The sequence below is a fragment of the Heliconius melpomene genome, chromosome 13, assembly GCF_056956725.1.
Source record: "Heliconius melpomene rosina isolate 202511_hmr_F chromosome 13, ASM5695672v1, whole genome shotgun sequence".
In the NCBI taxonomy this organism is placed as follows: Eukaryota; Metazoa; Arthropoda; class Insecta; order Lepidoptera; family Nymphalidae; genus Heliconius; species Heliconius melpomene.
Genome location: NC_140401.1, coordinates 6,253,942 through 6,281,135, shown reverse-complemented (window position 1 = coordinate 6,281,135; position 27,194 = coordinate 6,253,942). Strand labels below are relative to the sequence as shown.

Sequence of the window (27,194 nt, the reverse complement as noted above, 5' to 3'; positions counted from 1 at the left end):
CTTAACGAAAAAATTGCCTACCACAAGAATTGGCCTATGCTTATGTGCCATTTTTTTTATTTTTTTAAGCTTAAGCTGGTCTTCTGTGATCCTTCGTCAAAAGTTTCTGCTATTGATATTTATATGTCAATGAAAAATGCCTATCACGCTAAACAACTTTTGCTATGGCGGCATTTCATTATTTCGTAGGTATAGTTTGGCTGAAGGTTCCAAATCTTGAATTTTTGTGTCGATAGAAATGCTAATCACGCTCAATAACTTTCGTTAAGTCAGCGTTTTATTATTTCTTATAGTTTTGCTATTTGATTTCAAAATCAATATAGTCTAGATACTGCCTAGGTCTTATAACTGGAAAAAAATCAATTATACCAAAGTAAGTAAGTATAAATAAAAAAATAATATAATAAAAAGCTTAAGCGGGCGAAGCCACGTCTGGGTGGCTAGTATTTAATATACCAACAGAGCTTTGTGAGGGTGTAAGTTATGTACTAATTTTAAAAGTAGTTCTAATTACAAGTAATTTCTCGTATCAGGTACCTATCAACCTTTGTAATATAATCTTATAATGAATGTAGCAACGAATCTAAAACTCTCCAAAACAAAAAATTGTTAATTGGGTGAAGTAAATTACAGATTAAGTAGATTTAACGACAGAGTAAATATAAAAAAAATATGTATTACTTTCGAGTTTTAAAATAGAATATGAACTTTTTTTTACTTGAAAAGTAAATATTTTATTTATTCCTTTTGTAAACTATTTATATTAAATTTATTACGGTGTCTGTATATAGGTATAGTTTGATATCTTACTAAGCAGACATTTTGTAATACTTAACGATCTTTTTCTACTTTTATATTTAGTTTCACTGTTGGCAAATATAACAATGATCACAATGCAAATAAGCATAACGTGCGAATATGGCTACTGAAAGTGAAACCAGAGATAGCATATGAAGCAATTATCAAAATATTTTATTTCACATACTTAAGCAAAAAAACTTAGGTAATTCAATTCTTTGAAACACCAGCGATGGTATGTGGTAAAACTTTCTGCTGAATATGTGAAACAAATTCACTCAACTATATAAGATAGTTTAAAATTTAAATAATAAGGAACTGTAATAAACAAAAAAATCCTGTTCTTTTTTTACCTTAATGTTAAGACACTCCGTTCTCCAAGCTCTCCCGAAATCTAGATATCACGTGCGGAATATTTTCAATGTTTAAGTATTGATGATGATTTATATACGTAGCGCAAAGAAAATACTAACTTTGTTGTGTTATACAACAATCAATTTATATTACTTAAAGAAATTCCATGCCTCAGAAATTTAATCGAGTTTCCTTAACCGATACTAATCGAAGAATTCGCATTACTCTATTTTACGAATTTTCTCGTTAATTGCATAGTTTCACACCAAAAGTTATAATGGTCTAGGACATATTTACGTGTAACGAAATTAATACATATTTATATATATCTGATAGTATAAATAAAAAATATTTTATTTCAATTCTATTGAATAACTATGTGAAATAATTAAAAATATGTCAGTTTTACTAATAAATTAATATCGTTAACAAAATTCCCTAAGTTTATCTTATTCACAATATTTTAATTAACTTTTGTTTACATAAATAAATACTTTACTACTTTTATAACTAACAAATAAACTTACTATCTTCATTTCTTACGTACATTCTTCTCATTTTTCTCATTTCATCTTATCTTTGCAATATGATAAAATAGTATGTACCAGGTACCTAATATATTATTATATAAATTTTTACTTAGCACAAAATTATATGAGATATGATAAGCCTTCGACCGCATTAAACAATTAATAATTATTGAAATATAATTTATTATCTAATAGTAGCTATATTTTGATATATTACATTTCCACAAAACATAGCAATTAAAAATTACGACCGCCACTTCGAGCATAATTTGACATTGTAATACAACTATAAAATCGTTACTTAACTCTGATAACGAAAAAGCTACATCGATAACATCTGTACTTTGAGGTTAAATGGGAATGTCAAAGGCTAACTTGTTATATCAAGGCTATCAAAGTACTCACTGTGCCTCAAGGCCCCAAAATGTATAAATTAGGCAACATTTAAAAGGAGCAAGTTTGAGTTCAAAACTTAAAGTTATGCATACCATTTTCATATTAGTTCCAGTTAGATAGCTAGATAACTAAACTTTCTATAACAGTCGATCAGATAGTATAAAGCAGAACCTGAGCAGAATATGATAAGATTCAATCTTTTTGATATCGCATAGATGCCAGTCAGTAGATTCGGCGGAAAATGGAGAACGGAGTGTCTTAACTATAGGTTCTGCCTACATTGTTTTAATTAGTACATAATAATAATTTAAAACTAGAAGTGCATGAATACATATTTAATTTTGCTAATGACAATTTAATATTTAAATGCCAGTCTCATAAATATTTTTTTTCTTATTATCAAAATCTTTTCCTCCGACGTGGTTTACATAACAAGTTAGAAGCATTCAGAGCATGAGAATTCTGAAGTACGCTGATATAAAATGTTATATAAGGTTTTAGGTTATATTAAGATAATATATTTTTTTAAATATTCATATTTTATTTAATATGCACTGTAAAAAATCTAGAAATGTTTGTTTTCTTCGGGCGTGAATGTCAGTGATGTAAAATGGCATCCCACATGGCACGCGTCACGCGTCACGCCGTAAACCAGCCGGGCTTTGATGGTGTCGAACACGGCATACATACGTTACAGACCGTTTCAGCTTTATGTTCCGTAACTGAAATTAGTGTCCGCGCTCATATTGCTTTTTCTAATGATACTGTCCATACCTATTCCACTCTAATTGCGGGTTCTCGCAGAGGACAAACAAAGAAAATACTAAATATTTACAAGAAGACATTTAATATTTAAATATTTCGTATTATAATGTAAAGTAATAATTACATAATAATCTTAACGTGTTTTTCATAGATTTGTATATTTTTGTAACTTTTTTAAAATTTGTAAATTATAAGTTAGTAGCTGTATATTTTATTTAGCATAGTGAGGAAAGGTTACATTCAGACGTCAGGGCTTGTAAAATAAATGCTTTTGTTCTCAAACGAACTGCTAATGAAAGTGATAAAGGAATGGGATAATTATCTACCTCCAGCTCCTATCTTCTCTAATGGTCTTGTAAAGTTTAACTCTGAAATAGTTCGTGTATACTATCCAGACTAAGTGTAGGAAATTTCACTAATTTATTTTTTGCTTAGACGAGCTTTTTTAAGAAAATAAAACAAACATTTTCTTTTTATTTCTATTTTATTCTGTACGTTCGCTCCAGTAGCTAATCTATTAATAGAGCTTGAAAGGGTAAAGATCTTGTTCTGACTAGTTGCTGGGAGTTTCAAAGCTTAACATGTCACAGACCGTACGAGTTCCTGCCTGAGAAGTTAGAGTGGTGAACCAAAGGCGTCCTACGCCTCGTTGGTCTACTGCAAATCACAATCATCCCTATTATATCTATATGATTAAATGCATTTGTTACGTAATTTTATAGGTTAGGTTTTTATTTTTGTTAGCTTTAACAATTTATTAATAAAAAAAGTTCTTAATTTTATTGCGTTCATTTGTTTATTATACATTTTATGTGAAAATATGAAGGTTCAGTTATCCATTTTTGGATAGCATGTGTATCAATTATCCATTGTTAATAAAATTCATCGTTGATTTTATTATTGATGCCAATGAGCTCAGGGGCACAAGAGTGTGACTGTATACGCGGCAGGTTTTGCTATCGATTCCCACTCGAGCAAAGGAAATATTTAATGTTTTATCTTTTTTCTTAATTAATTCGCTCTGGAGTTTCGCCACTTAACACGTAACGCCTCTAGAATTCGGTGGAAAATGGGAACGGAGTGTATTAACACTAGGTTCGATCTGCTGATGTATTATAATATTTACAAGCTTATTTTTATTTGCTTCTATATGTTGCTAGATAGTGAAAATGATCTAATATATCTATCTTTATGTCATCTTTATCTGCTATCGGAACTTGGCCACAAAATTGTTTACATATAAATTTACCCCGAATCAATGAATAGTTGACTAAAATTGAAAATCAATAAATATTGAAATTTACTTCAATATTCCGTACGTATTTAATTAATGTGGTTATTGAACCATTTTTACACTAGTATAGGCAGGTATTTAATTGAAATGGTTCAACAACCAAATAAATTACAAAAATAAAATTAATTTTTCATTGCACATTTGCCATGTACGAATATACGAATATATTAAGAAGAATACGTTTCAGAACTGGAAGTTATAATGTTTTTAATAAAAACTTTATTAGCCGTTATCCATACATTCATTGGCAAGTTTCCCATATTTATTAACTGGATGTTGCATATTGCAATATACACTGATATTAAAAATAAATCACAGCAAGGTAAGCAGAGAGAACCTAGTGTTAAGAAATTTCGTTTCTCACTGTCCGCCAAATTCCGGAGGCATTGCGTGTTAAGTGAAAATATTAATTTAAATAAATATTTCACTTTCTTGAGTGGGTATCGAACCCACGACCAGAGTGTGCTACAAGCTCACACTGTGATATTATTAACACATATTCGACAAAATAATATAAAATCAATCTTTCCACGAGCCCGACATGAACGTCGATTTTGATTGACGTATTCCCGAAGGCTCAATAACTACTCAAACAGAGGCGGGGCGGGCAAGTGGCAGAGCTGAGTAATCATACCAAGCGAGGCAAGATATACGAGGCCGATTATTTGCACTAAAGTCGAATGTTTTACTTTATTTACACTCTTTTCTTAATAATTATAATCTATAAACGGTTTAGAAATTAAATATGTTTCATGGCTATTTCTACGGAAATATAAAATAATCACAGCATATGAATTATTAAAACAATTATTTAGGTAACTAGTAAAAAAACACCAAATGGCAAAGCTTGACGATACTGTGAGGAAATGCTTAAATGATTACAAGTAAAGGCACGGAAACACTTACATAAAGTGGATTCGTCAGCATACTTATACGAAATGTTCGTCACTTTACCCAAATCTTTAAGATCCTAAGATAGCACAATATTTGTTTTTTAGACCTTTCTTTCTACCCAGACTCAGGATGTACTATTAAGGTTAGGGCGATAAAAGACTTGCAGATCATTCAATATCAATATGTAGATGTTGGTTTTAATTTTTCGTTTTCAATGCTTATATATTAGAAGACATCAATAATTCTAAATAATTTAAAATTCTAATAATATAATAAAATTATAAATGACAAAAAATATGTACAAATATCTTCACGCATCAACCCTGGTGGGGTGGGCAGAATGAACGCTAATGTATTCTATAAATTTTCCTTTTGGTACAAAGTACGACTATGTGTCGTGGGCCGCGCAGATAACATTACTTACAAGAAGCCTTATGATGATGAAATAAAGGAAAAATAATGAAAAAGTAAGCCTATAATCACACGCAGTGTAATTGAAATAGGTTCGTGATTCTGGCTTTATTTCAGAGAAAATTAAATATAATTTCCACAATATCTTGACAGGGCTATTTATTTTTTAGGAGCTATTGTACAATTGATAAACTTAAACGTGAGGTTGAAATTCCTAGCTTTAAATATCAAATAAAGTCACTTTAGTAGTGTTACGGTCACTACAATAGTCGCGATGTATGTACTCGTATGTGCAAGCCGTTGCAATCTTAGGCCCGCATTTATTAATAGCGTTCAAGTCTGAGGTCCGTTTTTCGTTCACAGATATTATTGCCTTATTTATGTTTTTTTCTAAAGTTAATTATTTAAAATCAGCATCACGCTACATCCCGCACACTGCAATGTAGGAAAAGGGGAGTTAGTGTTAAGTCACTCTGTTCTCTATTTTCCGCCAAATTCTGGAGGTATTGCATGTTGATTGGCGGAACTTAACGCCACGCTTTGGCTACTTTTATCCCGGAATGTAATGTTAATCATTTTTAATATACAGTTTCACGTTTCAAGGAGATATTAATTAAATTCATTTATTCTTTAATAATTGAAATTTTATTTTTTATTTGCACAGCCATATAAATTAAACGACTAATAAATACTTCAGTTTTATCTATATATATATAAAATCGAAAGGTCACTCACTCATCACGTAATCTCAGAAACTTCATGTGCTAGGAATCTCAAATTTTGCATAGGAGTTACTTATAGGACGTAGGTGCTCGATAAGACGGGAATTTGCAATATTTGACTTCTAAGGGGTTGTTTTTGGGGTGGAAAGTTTGTATGAAACTTCGTTACTAATGACATTTGTCTTTGTCATTCGTTACTAAATGCTAGGAGTCTCAAATTTTGCATACATTGGCGAAATGAATTGTGCTCAACTGGCACGCTCGAAACGCCATATATCGAGAAATCAATCAATCAAATTTTGCATAGACGTCACTAGGACGTAGTCATGGAGACAGAAATTAATAATAACATAGTTCACGCGGGTGAACGAACCGCGAGCGGGCCGCTAGTATAGCATAAATGGAAAACAGTTTCTACTTGTTACGCTACTATTACTAGACAATATTCAAGGTCTTATATAAAGATTTTAAAAAATCAGTTCTTCCGACGATTATTATGTATTCGTATCACTCAATGAAATCTGGGTGGACACTGGAACAAATTCCATGTATAATTCATCCTATTGTGTAGTAAAGAATCGTATTTTTCAATGTAATTTAAGAATATATCAATATATAAAAATTTAAAAGTAGTAAGCCTAGAATCAATATTATCCAAGGTTTATAAATTAAAAAGATGTTTACTTTGACGTAAAGTATTAATAATGTTTGTTTTTATTTTAGAAATAAATAGATAGATACATATCAAGTGCGATTCAGACTCGCCCCCCGAGGATATGTTCATAATCAATCAATAATATGTAATACTAGCGGACGCGCGCAGCTTCGCTTGCGTGTTTAAGGATGAATTCTAATAACCCATGAAACATGTGTTCAATTAAATATTTTTAAGAGTCTAAATTTCAAATTTTATAAAAATCGGTGGAGATTTAAAGATTTTTCCATACAAACTTTCAACCTCTTATTTGCCCCCTTAGGGGATGAATTCTAGAAAACCATGAGCCATATGTTCAATTAAATATTTTTAACAGTCTAAATATCAAATTTTATAAAAATTGGTGACGATTTAAAAAAGCCTATACAAACTTTCAACCCCTTATTTGCACCCTTAGGAGGAGAATTCTAGAAAACGATGAAACACGTGTTCAATTAAATACTTTTAAAAATCTAAATTTAAAATTTTATGAAAATCGATGCCGATTTAAATTTTTTTCCATACAATCTTTCAACCCCTATTTCACCTCTTTAGGGTTAAAATTTTTCAAAATCCCTTCTTAGTGGATGTCCAGATTACGAAAGTAAACATCTGTCCAAATTCCACGTTTCTACCATTAGCGGTTACGGTAGTGCGTGCGTCTTACCTCAGTCAGTGAGGACAAGTCCTTTTATATATATAGATTGTATAGTATATATAGTACCCAACGAATAATATAAAGTTATATACTTTAATACATAATATATTACATAACTGAATCGTGTTTTTGTAAACTAGTAAGAGAACGGAAAAGATAAAATGCAATTGTCTACGAATTTTTATTCACTGAGAAACTTCTACATTCTTTTTCGAAAGAGTATTTACTTGAAACAGTTGTAACGCGTTGCATTTCAAATGTTTTCCAGCTTATTTAAATTGAAGAAATTTACTTTTTTTTTACATAAATTGTTATTTAATTTAAATTGAGGTCAGATAGTTTTTCATTGGTTTTGTAGTTAAAAAAAAACATTAAAACGGCTGATACTTATGTAAAATAAATACTAATATAGATACTTAATGATTCAGTTTATTTATTTTATATCTTATATCCTATCCTTAATATCCTTCTATTTCTCTAATAAACAAAAACCGGTACTTTATTTAGTATACTGCAATATGATAAATAAATTACCGGCACAATATATTTTTGTATTATACAGAAACAATACAAAAACTATTTTCCTGGAATTTATTTTAAGAGGACAGAATTAAAATGGCGGTCTGAAATAAACGAGTACATAAAATCTATATCATACGATCTTTCTTTGTTTCGCGTGGCTCCTGAAAGCTGATGATATGTTTAATTCTGTGACCCCAAAATATTTTCTTTGGGGCCACCCACTTTAATGTTATTATAGATTTTTAAAGTTTACATATTTTTCTTATGTAGTTCATGGTAAGTTTAATATTTTGTTTAGAAAGAAATTTATCGTTATAAAGTTATCAATATTAAGCAGATACTGAAATGCGGTTAGCCTTATTGAACTATGTTGAAACCGGAAATATTGGTCAAGTGCGAGTCGGCCTCGCCCTTCAACGGTTCCGAATAAATTTTAGGATTCTATGTCAACGTGAAATACAAATTTTACGGTACCTCCCCTACAATTACGAAATCTGACACAATGTAAATTTAAAAAAATAATACTAGAAACATGTTTATAGTTCCTTTCATACAAAATGAGTGTGAGCTTGTGAACTTTTAAAAGTCACGTTCCATTATAACCTACGATTGTATTTTACTGTCTTTATTTATATTCATATTGGTTGTACATAATGCAAATTGTTCTAATATTATATACGAAGTACAGACTTTTATAGAAAACTCTACTATGTATTTAATGTAGTGTCAATCTCATCAAAGACATAAACGTGAAATGAGAGCCAAGTTATATATTAAGTAATGTATCGTTTTCGACGCCATCGACAAAAGATAGGGACTATATGGAATACCGAGTTGTATTTTCACTCGGGCTAAAATTCAAGCTCTAACAATCTCGACGACTTTTTACGTATAGGCTTTATCTATTATATTAGTGTACTTATATTAGTGCGCATTAGTGTACTTCCAGCCTGTACTGGATTGACTGGACTGTATTAAGTTGATATTGGGTTTGGTGCTTGATGGTAATATGGTTACCTCTAGCTCTCAAATCCCTAAATACTCGTATACTTTTTATTAGAATTCTGAAAAATAAGAATGTATTCGCTATTTTCAATTCGGCTCAATATCGCAGCAGATAAGTATGAAGCAAAAATTCATTTTGATTTCATATTCAAATGAATTAAATTATTCTAGAGGCAATGACATCTTTTTGTCCGAAATTCAATTTATAAGCAATTCCTTTCGTCAGCTCGAGGAGAATTCGTGGTATTCATATAATATCATCTGTACTATATTATAAAACATATATATCTTTAAAATTGTTTCTCTTCATTTTTTTATTCTATTAAGTTGAACATAGACGAATTTAATTTTCATTTATTATATTTCGGCGGTTCATTCGAAGATATGCATACCTTTACCCTCACGTATTACTATAAATGAGGTTTAACAAAAAAAAACAGATTTACATTTTTCCCCATACAGCAGGATAGGCAGAGAGAAACTAGTGTCTACCCACCAATTTTCCACCGAGACATTGTATGCTGATTACTTGGAAGCGTATCTCAACGTTGCGGTTTGTCTTATCAGAGCGAGTAAATGAAAAAATAATTTTCTCGAACAGAGATCGAACCCACAGCCATCGCGGTTACAGTTTTAAAAAATATGTTTTAGAACAATGTAATAACGATTTTTAAAATTCACAATTTCATTTGGTAAGGCAATTGCTATGACGTCGATTGTTCATATCGGATATACATACATGCTCATGTTTGTAAACGAATAAAATCTTTCTAATGGCACGTACGGCGTACTCGCGGTCTACATAACCGACGTTAAAACAATAAATTGTTCTATAGAATTAATTACGCTTATAATTAATGTACTCTTGTACTCTTGTAGAGACACGTTTTTAAACATGAATACATATAATTATGAAAAAATTTACTGTTCAATTAGCTTTATGTTTTTTTAGTAAATACTTAATTTGTTTATCGATATTGATAAAGTTTATCTAGTATTCGGCTATTATGTTTTAGGCGTAGTTAATTATTCTCTACTTTTATACACATACTCATTTAAGTAAATAATTTATAATTACTAATATATATTTTGCTAGAGAGAACGGAGGGTCACTGCATACCTGTTTGCTATCCACCACTGTCATAACCTGCCTGTTCACCCTTAGGAGTCTCTGCTCCTGCCTCTCTTACCACTCAGAGTGAGTGGTGAGTTCTTTATTATTTTTATGCCAATCTTTCGACGGTAACGGTACGTTATTTCGACGTGCCTAAACCAAATAAGCACGTTATTCTTCATTCTCACCGTGACATCTTCGCTAGTACCTGCCATTCTGTGTATTTCTTTATTGTTGATTAGATTTGATAAACTGACCCTACATATCCTACGACGAGATCGCATCATCTCAGAATTCATCTTTCATTCATTCTTTTTCTGTAATACCCACGTTTCTCTGTCGTACCTATAACATATGCTGACATTTCACCGTCTCCTCGATGCAGCTAGGGCACCAGTATAAACTAAAATATAGATTTATATAAAATATGTTCGCATTATTTCATTATATTTGACTTATTGTATTTTCGAACCGTAAAACTTAAAGAGCCATCAATCTTAATTGTCGCACTCTCGTAACTTTTATACATTTTGATGTAATTTGTAAAGTTTTCGGTTTTTGTTAGTACATCGTACATCTAAAAGTTTTATATTTTTTATATTTCAAAATAAATTATAATGTTGTACCTAATATTTTCTAATAAATGTATAGGCAAGGTAATTCTTTTAATTGTAGCTACCAATGAAGGTTACTTAAATATTATTTTTATGATAATAGTGAGGCCAGTAGTGGTGCAGGGGCACATGCGTGTGGCACAAGGAGCAAACCCGACAGATTGTGGGTTCGATTCCCACATTTCTTCGCTCTGGTGTCGAGGCATAGCGTGACATTGAGTTCCAACACTCAACACGCAATACCTCCAGAATTCGGCCGAAAGGGGAGCAGAGTGTTTTCACACTAGGTTTTCTGAGAAGAAGCTAAAAAAATGATAATATTACTAATACAATAGTAATTGCAACTAAAGCATTCACTAATGCAACATTTAATTATGTGAATGCATATTTTATATACTTATCTATTACATTATATTTACCTAACCTATCATACATAATTCCAGCTTATCTTTAACTGGAACTACGACTTTACCTAACCGTATAAATGTACCCTTTTGTTTGCAAAACAAACTTTGATTTTCTGCTATACTAAGCAAATGTTTACTTTTATTTAAATGGTAGCACAATTCCTCAAAGACGGCTATCAATTTAAACTTTGTGTAATAATATTGAATTATAATATATTATATTGTATTTATTATTTTAATTATTGAATACGTTTTATTTTAATGAATTACAGGACAGAAAGAAGAAGAAAACTAACTATAATTAAATAGAAAAATAATAGTCTTAAAATAGATTCTTAGTATTCGACTAAGTATAGTTTCGCTGACCTAATGCTGGGCTAAAATGCCCTGACCCTGGCCTGGACATCCTACCCTGCATTTTACATAAGAAATTTATTCTGAAATGCTTTAAGGGCGTATTTGCAATTCTTTTTATTCGAATTATTCTTTCAAGTTCTCTATCGTTATAGTTTCTCTAATATTTTCCAATGTATTTTTTATAAATTGATTAATTTAATAAATTTTAGGAGATTAGGACATGTATACTAAACTAAAGCCATAAGACGAAGTAAATAAAATTCAAAATCGAATAGAGAAAGTGTACAGCACAACATCAAAACTGAAATATATTTGCGTCCACATTTAATGGCAGTTGAGATTAGAAGTCATCTTTTTTAATGACCACCACTTTTCCTCGTCATTGTGACGTAAAACAACTTGTACAGTTAATAATTGCTCTTTAATTGCGTGTTTAATACGTATTTATAAAATAAAGAAATCTAATATTATTATTAATGGTACAGTGGGACTGCTGGTAAAAAATGTCAACAATTCCGTAGAAAGCGGAGAGTGTTTTTACACTTTGCTCTATCTGCCTTTTATATCTTTCTATATGGAAATAGTTAATAAAAACATCTTATACACTCCGTTGGTTTGACTGCACCCACTAAACTCAATGCCATTCTCGCGATAGAAAATGCAGAATATCATTATAATTTTAAGCTTCCATACTTCAAACACAAAAACAGAATCCTTATAGGATAAGATTGTCTCAAAAAGAAAATTTGCTAAGAATCCGATCTTTATATCAATATACCATTGCGCTGTATGAAAAAGACAAAGAAAAATCAATAATTAACTATAATTACCTACGAGTATGTACGGTGATGTGTGACGGTAATTGCCTTTCTGTGTTAAGCTCCACTGCTTGATTTGAACTCGATGATATATTAGAAAGTGAAATTAATGCCTACTTTACATAATAGTACTAACTTAATTTAACTATTAGTCATCCTTGTGACATTAGGTTTAATAAATGTATTATTAAAGATAAATTATTGTTATCAGAAAACTTGTTATATATGAAAACCAAACAAAATACATATTGTATATTTTTTTTATTTAATTTATTTTTTCATTGATTCATTTGAATAAATATACTTAATTATTATACTTAACTAACTAGGTATATCTTAACTATAGCACATCACTGGTTTACATACAAATATATAAACTAGTGATGTGCTAATTTTTAACCGACTTCTGTAAGAAAAGGAGGTTATCAATTCGACTCTATGTTTATTTTTTTTTTATTTTTTTTTATTTTTTTTTTATGTTTGTTACCTCATAACTTTTGATTGGGTGAATCGATTTTGAAATTTTTTTTTTTATTTGAAAGGTGAAGCTTCCCGAATGGTCCCATTTTTTTTTGGTCCATGTCTGACAATGGTATCTATGAGAAAATCACATATGTATGTGCGCGACAAATAGCCGAATAACTCAATGTCGCGCTGACCGATTTTGATGATTCTTTTTTTATTTGAAAGGATACACTTCAAGGATAATTTGGTGAAAGTTTGGTTAGGTTCCGATTATGGAATCCGGTGAAAATTGAGAAAGTTTGTTTTTTTTTTGGTAAAAAATTGATTATACTGTAATAGTTACAAGCAAAAACTTTTTAAATTGATGTCAGGGGTGAGATTCCTGATCGTTGCATTTCTGTACAACCAATCTCAAAAAAGAGGATGTTCTCATTTTCAACCAACTTCAAAAAAGGGAGATTCCAAATTCACCCGAATACTTTTTATGTATGTTCTTGTCAATATACCAAAATGTAACTTTGCACAAAAATAATAGCTAATTAAATGAAGTTTTACAAAGAACAATCACAACCACTACCACCACCATCACCACTCGTTCAAGAAGCATCATTTTAAGATCTACCTATCACTAAAAATAGTAAAATAAATTAATTTTTAACAAAAAGAAAAACCGACTTCTAACAACGAACTAAAAAGTGAAAAATAATTATATAAAGATTTTGTAATTTTGAAGTCGGTGTCAAACTAATTCTACAACACTTTTGTTTTACTTGGCACCAACTTCAAAATTACAAAATCTTTATATAATTATTTTTCACTTTTTAGTTCGTTGTTAGAAGTCGGTTTTTCTTTTTGTTAAAAATTAATTTATCTTTATTCGAGCAAGGAGCTTACAACAATTCTTCAAATTTATTCCGTACAACTATATGCTACGCTTCAAAATTTTTGATGGATGATCGTATTATATATAAATGACTATCATAGCTTAAATATTCAAGTAGAATTTGATACTAGCCATATATCGATATGGCTAATGCATACTCATGGCAAAGAAGTGCATAGCCTGCTATTTAATCCGAGCCATATTTACGATTCTCGTTATGTACCTACCTACTTGTGTTCCTGCATAATTATTCCACACATTGATATGTGCTTAAATATTCTATGCTAAATATTATTTCTAATAATAAAGTGTAAAAATATATTTATAATATACATTTATATGATGTATTGAGGTCGTCGTGGCACGATAAGCGTGTGACTGTAAGTGCGACAGATTGTGGGTTCGATTCTCACGCGAAGAAATGAAATATTTAATATGTTCTCCAATTTCATTCCAATGCCTCCATAAGTCGGCGGAGAGTGAGTTACGGAGTGACTTAACAATAGGTTCTCAGGTTCTCTCCGCCTACCCTGCCATGTTCGGAATACAATCTAATGTGACTCGTATTTGGTGCACTTTACATAAAACCCATTCAAATACTTTGATATTATTCACCGGAAGCTCTACGTTGCCCTTAAGCCCTTCTAGTGTTGCTATTACGTTACGAGTATATCTCTGTCTCTCTTGAAATGTCGTTTATAGTGCTGTCTCTGTTTCTTTCAGACGTAATAAAACCCACCCTTGGTCGTATGAAAGTATAATCTCTCTATAAGTTCTCACACGTCCCATATCTTAACTGCTTATACCGATTTCGGCAAAATCCTTGAAATGGCAGGCTTACGACAATTTTCATAGTTCAATGAAACCAATCTCGCAAATTGGAATTTTTATGGGAAAATCAAGAGGTAGGTACCTACTATGATATAAGTTTCATTTACGTTTTCTGTTAAGTGGTTGAAAATAAACATCACTCGGAGTTTTTTTTAAATGACCTAATAGTATATAATTTATACTAATAATAAGCTTCCATAAAATATATGCAAGTAGAAGGTATCTATGTATTATTAGATATAATCTTATCTATGTATGTACTACACGTATAGTTTTATCAGATTAATTATAACATAATCTCTCGATCTTATCCAGAACTAGCTGGTCGAAGTGAATGTTAACATGAGTACATAAAAACTTCATTAGCTTTCCAAGTAGTATTTGCAATAAACATTATTTTGACATTTTGGCAGTTTCTTTTGTAACAAAAAGTATTTTAAAAAGTCACTCAAATTCTTGAAATTTATAGGATCTCCCTTAATATTTTAAATATTCAAATATAAGCACCTAAATGAAAACTTGTCATTTAATTGATTGGTCATAATTAGTAGGTAAGTCTTTGAATGTCAATTGACATTTGTTAAATCGACCGACAGATCAATAGTCTTAAGGAGAATAAATTAATCAAAATTGATTTAACGATTCTTATAAGCCGTCATTAAGAACAATTAGTGCTCGTAAAAGTGTACGGTGTACTAAGCTCTGAAAGTATTAAAATACTTAAGCGAAAATCGTGCTTAAGTATATTTTTTTACACGGTTTTTTTTATAATTTATAATTCCCGTTGATCTACAATCCGGAAATTGGTACAGAACCCTCGATGACCGAGTCCGACTTGCACTTGACCGGGTTTTGCTTTCATATTATGACATTGTCTTTCAAATTTTTGCAATGTTTCAGTCCTTGTAATTAATCTTTATAAATTGCTTAAATAAAAAGTGATTGACGCTGAAAAACTTAAGCTATTAATTATTAATAAATATTAAATTAATCTCGTTCTGCATGGTAGCATGACTATTAAAAACTTCGCTTTTTACTTTGCTTTTTTGATGTTACGAATATAGACATGCCTATTTTTGAAATCCTTTTTTAATATATAGAAAAATATATCAACCGAATTGAGAATCTCCACCTTTTTGAAATCAGCTAAAAATAGATTTATTTATTTAACAATGAATCTAAATAGAAAAAGAAAAAGCTTAATATAAAATATGTAAAAAAATCAATATAAGAAATACAGAATTTTAATAGGTACATTGTAGTCAATAGTCAATTGCGGACGTAGTGTTACGAATAATAATTGCCAATTATGACAGACATGTAACCTACATACATAAGTATAACACACATATTTACATGTATTTTATACGACCATTCGTTTAATGTAATATGAAAGTCAAATTAAGCTTAAAATTGCTTTTAATGATATTTATCTAGATTTTCAATCATTTAATAGTAGTCTGTTCGTCCGTATTTACGTACAAACGTAGGCAGATGTTAGGTACCTATATTCATTTTCAAATGGCCACCGTATTTTTATTATATTAAAATGTTTTAAATACAATGCTTAAAGATAATTTTATTGTTTTTAAGCGGATATGTGAAATTGTGAAGTATAGAGGAAGCGCCTGTCAAGTTTAAATCGCATGCAGCCAAATCGTGCGTGCGCGTGTCTGCTAGACGATCACGCAAGGTCGTATTCGCGATTTGCGATAATCGTGCCCTACCTGCCTTATTGCCTTGCCATCTATGCCACGGGACTGACAATGTTAAGGTCATCGGGTGACATTTGCGAATGCTTTAGGAAAGTAATTTTCGTACTGTTGACATTGATATGTCAAGGTGTGCCATTCAACACTGTCATAGTTATTAAGAAAATATGTGGTTGAATAGAATAGAAATGTCATCATTAAAATATATAATTAATTTAATGATTTTGTATTGTTAGATCGGTATGCTTTCTATATATGGAAATCACGTTTTGCAGTACCTTTATAGATTAAATAACCTTTCACTGTTTAATCTGTTAATGCATTCACATAGCCCTTGGCCTTTAGCACAAAATGTAAATACGATAGCGGTTATTGTTATGCTCGCAATATATCGAAATAATTTTCCTTTTTCATTTGTATAGCTCAGATCGATTTACTTAGATAAATGAAATGTTCACCTCAAAAACATTATTATACATTACAAATATAATTAAATATATTTCTAAGCTAACAAAAACCATATGTCGCGGTAGCAGACACCATACAAGTATGTATGTGTATCTACGTTATTCCTAGATAAAAACCTCTCATACTTGTAAATGATGGGGGAAATATGAATAAAATCAGAGTGTTTTGTTATTAATCATATTCATTTATTTATCGTAAAAATTTATTCTAACATTTAACATTCGTATAAAAAATACTTTAAATTATCTACTATGTTACGTTACGCTATTATAGTTCACCTAATTTAAAGAAACCCAAGAAAACCATATGTAGAATAAACTTATGGGCAAACGTCCACACTCCTCACTCACCCATTTAAACAAAAAAAATAACTATTCAAAAGGCAAGCTTCACGATGTATCCCGCACATAGCACGGTAGGCAGAGAGAATCTAGTGTGAAGACATTCCGATCCCCATTTGTAAATGATAATTTACAGTTTATGTATCTAAAACGTATTTGTGTAAAATTACGGTGTCTTTTAATTGAAATAGTTGCGTGTACATGGTGCGACGGTTTATTAGTCTAGGCTGAATTCCAGGCGTTAGTTAATTTGCCAGGCTGCAAATTTGCCCATTCTCACAGCGAACATAAATCGGCAAAATATTACGTTCCCAGGCATGTTCACTTGAGCGAAATGCTTAATAAACTTTATGCATTATATATTGCTTCGATTGTTTCAAGAAATATGTATATCAATTTTTTAACAATAACATATATTTTTCAATTTATTGACAAAAAAATATATGTTATTGTTAAAAAATTGAAAAAAAATCTGAATTATTCCTGTAAATAATCGTCTTCACACCGCATTCCACAGCACATGGGGGAACATTTATGTACACATGCGACACTAATTATAGTGTCACAAGAAATTTTACAAGTCCATTACAAAAACCAACCATTACAAAAAAAAAAACGAAAAACTATCCAAAGAAAATCTTGGTTCTTGAAAATGTATAACAAAATTGGTATACTCCCACCTGTATGTTAATAATGCTTATTAGCTTTTACGATTCGTCGTGAAATACGTTCAACCCTGAAGGCAGGGTCGCGTAGATACGTATTAGGCATGTCGCCAACAGATGTGACAATGTTCGCCTACAAACACCGCCGAAAATATTCGCTTTCTTTGTATTTTGGCTTTTACTTTAACTTGTTGATTTTTATCAAACGTAGTCTTTAATTCGATTTCTTTTAATATAGGGTGGGTCGCCATAGACATTTGATATTGAGTACACAATGTACATACAATTCTTACATTCTTAAATTGCAAATTATTATGATTAGTTTTAAAAAGACACAGCTTATAAAGGAATTTTAATTTCTAATATATTTGCGATAAACATTGCTATAATTTCATAGAACTCCATATTCCAATATTATACCTATCACTTACACAGCAAGTAAACAGAGATGACATACTAGTTCAGAACGTTTTAATCGGATTTCAAGGGAAACCTGTAAAGTACGCTTAATTCATCTTTGATGTCTTTAATTTGGACTTTATTCTATAAACAGGTGCTACAAACACCGAAACCCTAGGGGTTGTTTGCTGAAATACAAACTCTTGGTGAATGTTTATTAAATTAAATAAATATTCTGGTTATTAATTTATATTTTTTAAAATAAGTTTGGCAAAAATAAGTTTTGTTTTCAAACAGCGTCATATTACAAAAATATTTAACAAAATAGATTTATAGATTAAAATATTTAAGAAAAATCTATAAAATAAAATATTAAATATTGTGAAAATACAGATCTAATATAGATATGCTAAGATATGCATTACGGTTATAAGCACAGTTTTAAAACCATTTATGAGGGTAGATGTTATAAAACTTGTCTATAATGTAAAAACAGCAAGTCAACCAGTATTTTGACGGAACTTGACTAGAAATATCGACACGTGTTTTGTTTAAAATAGTTGACCAATAATTGCTTACATTCTAGATATTAATTTTGACCGAAGAAATTCTTTACGAACCTACTCATTCCATTTATGCTTTCGTATTAAAACGTTGTAATACACGGTTTATTAATTGTGAAATTTTACGTATTAGTGTTAAGCTAGTGAATTAAATCGGAATTATCGGAAATAAAATTAATAATGTTGTATAAAGAAGTGATATAATGAGTGGTCGCCATCAACTACGCGTGCCCGAGGTGCGCGTGAGCGGCGCGCCGGACCAGGACGAAGCGGACGACCCGCCGGCCGCGCTTCCACCCTTCGCTCTCACCCTCGCTTCTATACCAAGACGCAGGCATTCTTGGATATGCGGGTAAGTCATTTTATATGTATGAATAAAAGTATTCACAGAATAAATATTTTCTATATATGTTTATTTTGGTTATTAGTTTCATAGAAAATATTTGTATTTATGGCATTGTTTGCCTACTCCAAATATACTTTTATAAGATTAATAAATGATTGCTGTTTGAGAACCAGAGTAAAATATGTAGGAGTAACGTAAGTAAACACTGTTTATAAATTTGAAATTCGTAATCATAAAAAATTATGACTAATGTTAAAATTCACCAGGCGCCATATTATCAAAATGGATAAAAAAATAGACAAACTATGTCAAGTGGGGTACCGTTAAATAAAAATATTTTTATACAATAATTTTATTTTTAGTAATAGTTTAAAGTTTCTTCAACAGTCATTTTTGCTAATATTCCCTTATTCTTTAATTGATTAATCGAAACTACAAGAAACGACTATGCTTTACTTAACTGCGATATCTGAGATCCGATACTTGAAACCTTATTACTACGACAGTAGCTACATACAGTTTTGTAGCGATTGTCGTTGATGTTAGATGGATTCAAATGGTCGGTTTTCAAATGCCAAAAAATTTCGTCTTTCATCCTATAGTGTTTATGATACCACAATAAATAAGCTATAATCCTATATCTTATAAAACAAAGTCGCTTTTCGTGTCTGTCTGTTGTTTCTAACTCTTCTTCTTCTAAACCACCCAACGGATTTTGATTAAATCGAGTGTTTTTCGTAGAAGGTTTATATATAGTTTATTATTTGTACATTCTTATGTAAATTAACATAAATACGATAAATGTGTATAAAGTCCTACCCGTTGAGACACTTTCGCGCATGCGCTGCTCTAATGGTAAGTACTATATGAAAAAAATGTACTGCAGTATTGTTCCTCTTAATAAGATCTACAAAAAAGTCCGCGACGGCATATTCGTATCTTTTAAGAATAACGTGTAGTGATCATTTTTCTGTCTAAAAATAATAATTTCAATATATTTTTTATTGTGAGTCATATTTTCCATAATGGTATTAATCCTTATCCTTTAAAATACTTTATTAATTTTCTACGTTAATCGAAGATAAAATTTGCTTTTTACAATATTTCGAAATTGCGAATAGTTTAACAGAAAAACGCATTTAATTGTTGACACATCCCGTCGTTGACACATCAGCTGTATGTTACTCAAGTTTCACTTATCCCTTTCTCTCAGCATATAAATAAGTATATTAGTTACGTTGTAGATCAAAACGTTGTAGGTCTTTTACTGTTTTTCATTTTAATAAGTACTTTAGAAGTTGTTACAATATCAAAAAATCCTTGCTGCGAAACGGCTCGCCACTCGCCATGCGTCCGCCGCGCCCGCCTGCCTTACGCATCGGTGGTTCAGTGGTAGAATGCTCGCCTGCAACGCGGGCGGCCCGGGTTCGATTCCCGGAATACCCTCTTCAGCATTAACCACAAGCTCGAAAAAAAAACCCGCCTGCCTTTATAGCAACGAAGATTTAGATGCGTTTGCACGTATTGAATAATTGGAGTTGAATGTATTATTTCAGCGCGATATATTTGGTTTCATATTTTTTGTAGTAGTTATTAGTAGGTAGGTTTTTGTTTATAATTTCTTCCGTTTAAAAATAGCCATTTAAATATATTTTAATAAGTACTTGAAAAAATTAGTAGCACAGATTTAAAATTACGGTACCTACTAAAAAATCCTTGCTGTGTAAAACAATTGGAAAATTCTTATTTAAACTACGAAAATGCGGGTTACATGAGGGTTTAATTAATTTTCACATTATCTTAAGTGCTCTGCAAACATACATTATATGAATAATCCAGTAGTAAAAGCGGGCGAAGCCGCAACAGGGTCGCTAGTTTATAATATACTACATCACTGAAAATGAGTATTAGGAAAGCAATTACTACTGGCAATACAATCTTTCTAAAGCTTGTAAGTAGTAAGTTCTCTCAATTAATCCAATTGCTCAAATTTTATAAAAGAAACAACTTGCTTAGAAAATAACATTTACTTTATAAAATGTTATATCTAAAATTGAAAGGAATGTAATACATTTTATGCTTATTATCTATGTACTCTATAGTAAAACATTAAAAAATGTTTTGTTTCTGTACATAAATATTTTTACAAATTAATTTAGCTTGTTTATTAAAATTTTCGTCTGCCTGTTGGCTGTTTGTATGTTATTTAGGCACATTTTCATGTGTATTGTATTATATATGAGTCCTTTTGCTATGTCTAGAGAATTATGTAGTTTATGTATAACAAATATATAATATTTATGTTAAAAATGTATAACAGAATATAATCAAAAAAGGTTTATATTTTTTTAAATTTATTTTTTAAGGCGACAAGCTGGAAAACTATTGTAAATTAATCTATATCATAAACATTAAAAATAATACATTTTAAGATTTTCTATGCAAAGGACGTTCCGGTAACTAGTAAATAAAAACCATTTTTCGTAAAAAGAACCACTTGTTTAAAAACATCTTATTTACGAAACGTATATTTACATTTAAATAGAACGGAATACATTTTTCCGTATTATAATAACAGAAGAATATTAAAGTAATTGTAAACAACATTGTTTTTTGATTTACATTTTGCGCCGATACGGGGAAATGTGTTTCTTTTACGATATTCATGTTACGTATGTGGATGTCTAAGCCTTCAATTTCATTATCTATTCAGAATGAATAAGCCCCAAGGCTTTCTCTAAACAAATGTTTATAAGCAGAGAAAGAGCAAAGGCAGTTTCAGGAGGCAGCCATTTTATTATTATTTGGTACACGACCTAATGCTGAAAATCTAATAAAAACAATAAGCCATAATGTCAGTTATGGTGACAGAGCTTAAATATTTAAATGAATATCTTTTAAAATGCAAAAAAATGGCTAACATATATTATGATAGATAATAACTCAAAGTCATTCTTATAATTTTGTTTCTTTTACAATTGTAAAATTAAAAATTATATCGTTAAAATATTTTTCGCAGATACAAAATAATGTATTTTCAGCTGTGAAAAACTCTATTAGAAACAATTAATACGATTTAATATTCATGAGATGCTCTTCATTGGCACTGTACTTTCCTGAACATTAGCAAGACAAAAGGCAGGCATGTGAGCGTCATCCTAACCTCGACTATTGTCTAATCTAAAGAACGATGTCTTCAACTGTCTTGCCATCTATTTATCGTATTGAGTTTCTCTCAAGATATTTTATGAAATGTTTCTTTTATAACTTATTTGTGAATAGAGATTTTCTGTTTTTCCTAACGTTTGAGTTTTTTTACCTACACATTTCCCTTAATATCAATATTAATAATAATAAGAAATACTTTATTACGTATTATTGTTAATTTTCTATGAACAATACTAGAAGTGTAATTTAAGGTTCGTCAGACAAAAAGCATTCCTTTCAGGTCACTGAACAAGTCCTCTATTTGCTTATACGACGGTACCCTCTTCCCGTCTCTTTAAGTGTGTCATTTATATTCCTTTTCGTTAGTTTATTATAGACTGTATATGTTCTACTAAGTACATAAAACTTCACTTATTAGACCAATTTTATTAGAGATGAATAAAATAATAGATAAAATATACTGAAACTAATACCTTAGCTAATCATTTACAATTTTTTTTAAAGTAAGAATTGCGGATATATTTTTAAATTAACATACTTTTTCCAATAATGAAAATATGATAGTATGTCAGTACATACTATGAAAACAACCTAATGAATTGGAAACAAGTCTATCTGAGAACAAGGAAATAACAGTTTGATTGCAATCAGTGTTGTGATGCTTTGATGTTCCCATCGTGAAATCTCGCGACTAGGTAACCTAGGTAACCTAATATTTATTTTAACAGTATTTTATATTACAAGTTAAATAACAGATCTGACAACATCTGAATTTTATTTTAATTATTAGATGTACACACCTTTTTGAATATTTTTAACACGCTTTTATTAGGTCGAGCTGTAACTAAGTAACTACATAATTATGTAATAAAATCTAAGAAATTTAATTACGCGCTCTTCTAATCGTTATATCATCGATAAACTTTGCAAATATATGTAAATTAGATTTTAATACGATATTATGGTACCATCGACCCATCGAGGTGGTCTGAATGGAATTAAAAGATGCCTGATGGAACTTTGGACTGCCTACTAGTAAATATATCGAGTTTATGCTCATTGTATACAAAAAGCGTTTTTTTAGTTTTTTAAACTAATAATTTTTAACACGCTTTTATTAGGTCGACCTGTAACCTATAGTTGACACCGGTTCGTTCTAACTTTTATACGTTTTTTCTAAAAAAGTATGCTAGAAAGCCGAAGCCGTTTTATAAAAAAGTATATTTCTCTTCAAAATATGGAATAACCTTAAAAATTTTAAAAATACATTTAACTTTATTTAACGTTGTAGATACACATATAGTTATATTGCCTAATATTTTTGGAACATATCAATAACTCTATTAGCATAAAAGTAAAAGATAAATAATGAGATGCTTTTAGTATCAGATAAATCTGTTCAGATTTATCTCATATTAAAATTGTATTGAGTCAATTAACTCACGCTCGCTTCCAGCGCTGCCTAATGAATCCAATTATTAAAGTTTCAAACCAAACGTCCAGTCGATCTGCATCGAAAAAAAATTTCATAAGAGTGTACATTATTATATTTAAATGTTAAAATACTATTATTATATATACAGCTGTTAATGTTTGATCAGCTAGAATATAATACTATATAATTATTTTAGGAAGCAATCTTTGTAAACTTTTAAGTAAATTCTTTTGTAATCAAAAAATTAAATTAAAATTTGATCTCTTTTTTAACCGACTTCTGTAAGAAAAGGAGGTTACCAATTTGACTGTATTTTTTTTATGTTTGTTACCTCATAACTTTTGACTGGGTGAACCGATTTTGATATTTTTTTTGTATTTGAAAAAAGTGTCTCGAGTGGTCCCATTTTATTTGGTCCATGTCTGACAATGGTATCTATGAGAAAATTGTTTATATGGTTTACTGTACGTACGTAAACATTTCTTAAGGAAGGCTAACATAAAGATGAATATTTACTTGTATATTTTACATATACGTAAATAAATGCAATTTGGTACTGATTTATTAAACTTCTGCAATTTGCATCTACACCTGCTTCTATAAATGATACTGTTGAAACTGTACTGTTGACGTTTTATATTATAGTTCGTGATTTTAACATATTAATTTAAATATATTTCATACGATAAATTATGATATTAGGTGAAATAAGAGAGATGAGGTTTAGGACAGTACGACATATTTGAAACTCTGCCACAGGCTATTCTTATACACTGTTGAACGTAAATACGCCGCACGTAGACGATATTGAATATGATGTCCCAATCTTCATTATTTATAAAACTATTTAATGTGATAGGTAATGGAATGTTTTCTGTGTGTAATAAATTTGACAGTTTAAGAGTTACTTTTAGTTAGAAAAATAGATTAAAATGTTGCATTGTTGAAATCTAAGGCTACTGATTTTTTAATTTACTAAATTAATTACTATCATTTCTCAGGAAGTATTTCAGATTAATCCATACGAATAATATTTAAATAATATATACCGACATAAAAAAATAATAAATGATAAATTTAAGCAGCTCTCATTTTAGTAAAATATTTTTGAAGTTACTTCCAACAAAAACGTATTAAATTATATACCAAACCATCCAATTTTTAAATAACTATGCTACGCCTACGTTCGTAATGTTTTCGCTTTTGTTTAAAATTATTTTCATTACATTTTCATTTAAAAAAATAAATAATTGTTACATTTGAAATATTTGGCAAATGAGTCAGAAAAATAATGACGAACAATAAGTTACCTACGCCATTTGTCATTTTTTTTTTAATTTAAATTTCTGAAGAGTGTATGTGTCAACGCCTTTGCTGGCCGGCGCTAGTTTGCAGTTTACACGCCAAGTCGCACGCGCAGTCCGAAAGACGTTCCGACCGATATAACTTCTATTAAAACAAAAATATATCGAAAATAAGTACGAATATTTTTACTTCTAACGCGAAATAAATAAGATATAGACGTGTTCCTTATTCGAGTGTTTTTGATATAGATGAATAGACTGTGCGATGTGAGAGTGGACTATTCGTGAATTGGTTGTTCCTAGTTCTTGGGGATGTTTATTAATTAGGACCTGTTACGTGAGTGCGTTTAAAATCAATTAATAATTATGATTTAATAATAATAATATCGTATACAAATAAGGCTTACATTTTTATATTTTACAGTTTTAGTATATTAGTCCATTATTATTTATACTACATAGGTACCTAAGCTTGAACAAAATTTATTATAGTAAAAAAACCTTATTAAGTTTATATAGATTTATAATTAGATAACCCAAATATACTTGATTTCCCATCTAAAGATACTATTTTAGTGTTACTTTCATGTTTGCCAAGATTTATTCATTGGGGCACTTTAGGAAAAACTTTCAATCCTTACAAAACGAACGACCCCTTTGAAGTTTCCATGATATGATTTGGGAATAACTTATCCGCTGGTAATTGGAAACCACTATGACATAAAAAAAATATGAACACATTTTCTTATTCCTAGTTTTTATATAAAATCTTTTATCTAATAATAATGAAATTAAGACCTTAATAATTGGCTTAATAAAAAGACATTTTAACATATTTAAACCAATTAATTACGTTTTAAAAATGTTTTACGTAACGCAAATAATAATTAATCTACGCTATTCATGTCGACTTGATATAGGTCCCATTCATCATATTCAGCTCCGTAGTGACGCTAAAATAAGATTATTTCTGAACTAAGCTGAAATCAATAGAAATACAAATATCGTGGTCTACATTTTTCGATCATACAATATATAAAAATATGTATTAATTAGCATTCTGTTAGTAAGATACATTTTTTTATATTTTGCACTCACCTTTTTTTTGTCGTTGTTACCTTTTCTTTTAATTGTAGTTTCTAAATCCAGTATTTACCAATAACAATACGCTTTTTGCGCGAACCTCTTCTTTAATCACCGTCATCTGTCAGTGGGTGCCTAATTGTTGGCAAAACAAAATTTTTTTTACAACTGAAACTCAAATAGAATGAAAAGTGGAACATTATTATTTATTATGTTTTCGTATTTTTGTTATTGCAAAAAGTGGAACAGGCTTAAAAGTAAGGTCACTTTCGAATTATAAGAAAATAGACAATGAAAATATACAATATATTATGGAAGTAGACTAAAAATTGATGATTTATTATTTAAGAATAACAAAATGCGTTTTCAAGGTCCTAATTATACACATCCCAACCCAAAATGTTTAATACTGACGCGTACTATAAAAATATTATAGTAATTACGTCGAAAATGTGACTATAACAGTGTCGCCACCTGAAGAATTTACAAGGTATTCAGTGAAAGACGACATTACGAGATGTTGCCAATTTCCGAGCTCGAGGAGGGCGCCACAGGCTTGCTGGCGGCGAACGCTCGTCACCGGCGAACCCGCGATCGCATGGTTACAGCTGAAGTCCGCGCGATACGCCGCCGTCGCGGCTGGACTGTGGTTGGATCTGAAACTAGGTGAGTCCAGTTCCTCTTAACAGATGTCGCTACTACATTTTTCAGGTATTACTTTTCCTATATTTTCAACCTTTGAAAAAGAAATTAATATAAATACTCTTTTGTTTTAGTTATGAATTGTAAATATATACTATAAAATATGTATACCACTTACGTTAATTAAATATAATTGAATAAAACAATACATATAAGAATTGAGGTTGTATTTGAGGCGTATTCGTGTATGAAACCGCATGTTAATTAATTACGAATTTTCGTAGTCGTTTGTTAAGTATTTACTTAATAAATGAAGTTCCTTCATTTATAAAATAAATTTACTGAAAATTTATACAGAAAATATAAACAACGTATATTAATAAAGCTATTTGTAATTAAACTGATGAAATGTAAAAAAAAAGTAGATGAAATATATAGTAGGAATATCCATTTGAATATGTATGGATCTAATGGAATCATTAATTTTTTAGAAATGTTAATAAACATTTCTGAAAAATAAATATAACCTAAAAGTT

General features: G+C 30.2%; 1 protein-coding gene across 10 annotated transcripts in view; it reads left to right on the top strand.

Moving 5' to 3' along the window:
- The window catches only part of dnc (phosphodiesterase dunce), a 197,296-nt gene that overhangs the window by 63,272 nt on the left and 106,830 nt on the right, over window positions 1-27,194 (top strand). For 6 of the 10 annotated variants that reach the window (XM_085196729.1, XM_085196731.1, XM_085196730.1 and 3 more), the window contains exon 2: window positions 18,814-19,032. The exons of 2 other annotated variants lie outside the window; for them this stretch is intronic. In XM_085196729.1, coding sequence (XP_085052855.1) covers window positions 18,884-19,032 — 149 coding nt within the window. In that variant the 5' untranslated portion in view covers window positions 18,814-18,883. Of the gene's footprint in view, window positions 1-18,612; window positions 19,033-26,442; window positions 26,683-27,194 lie in introns of those variants that run through there. 2 more of the 10 variants (XM_085196726.1, XM_085196733.1) reach the window with 2 other exon arrangements.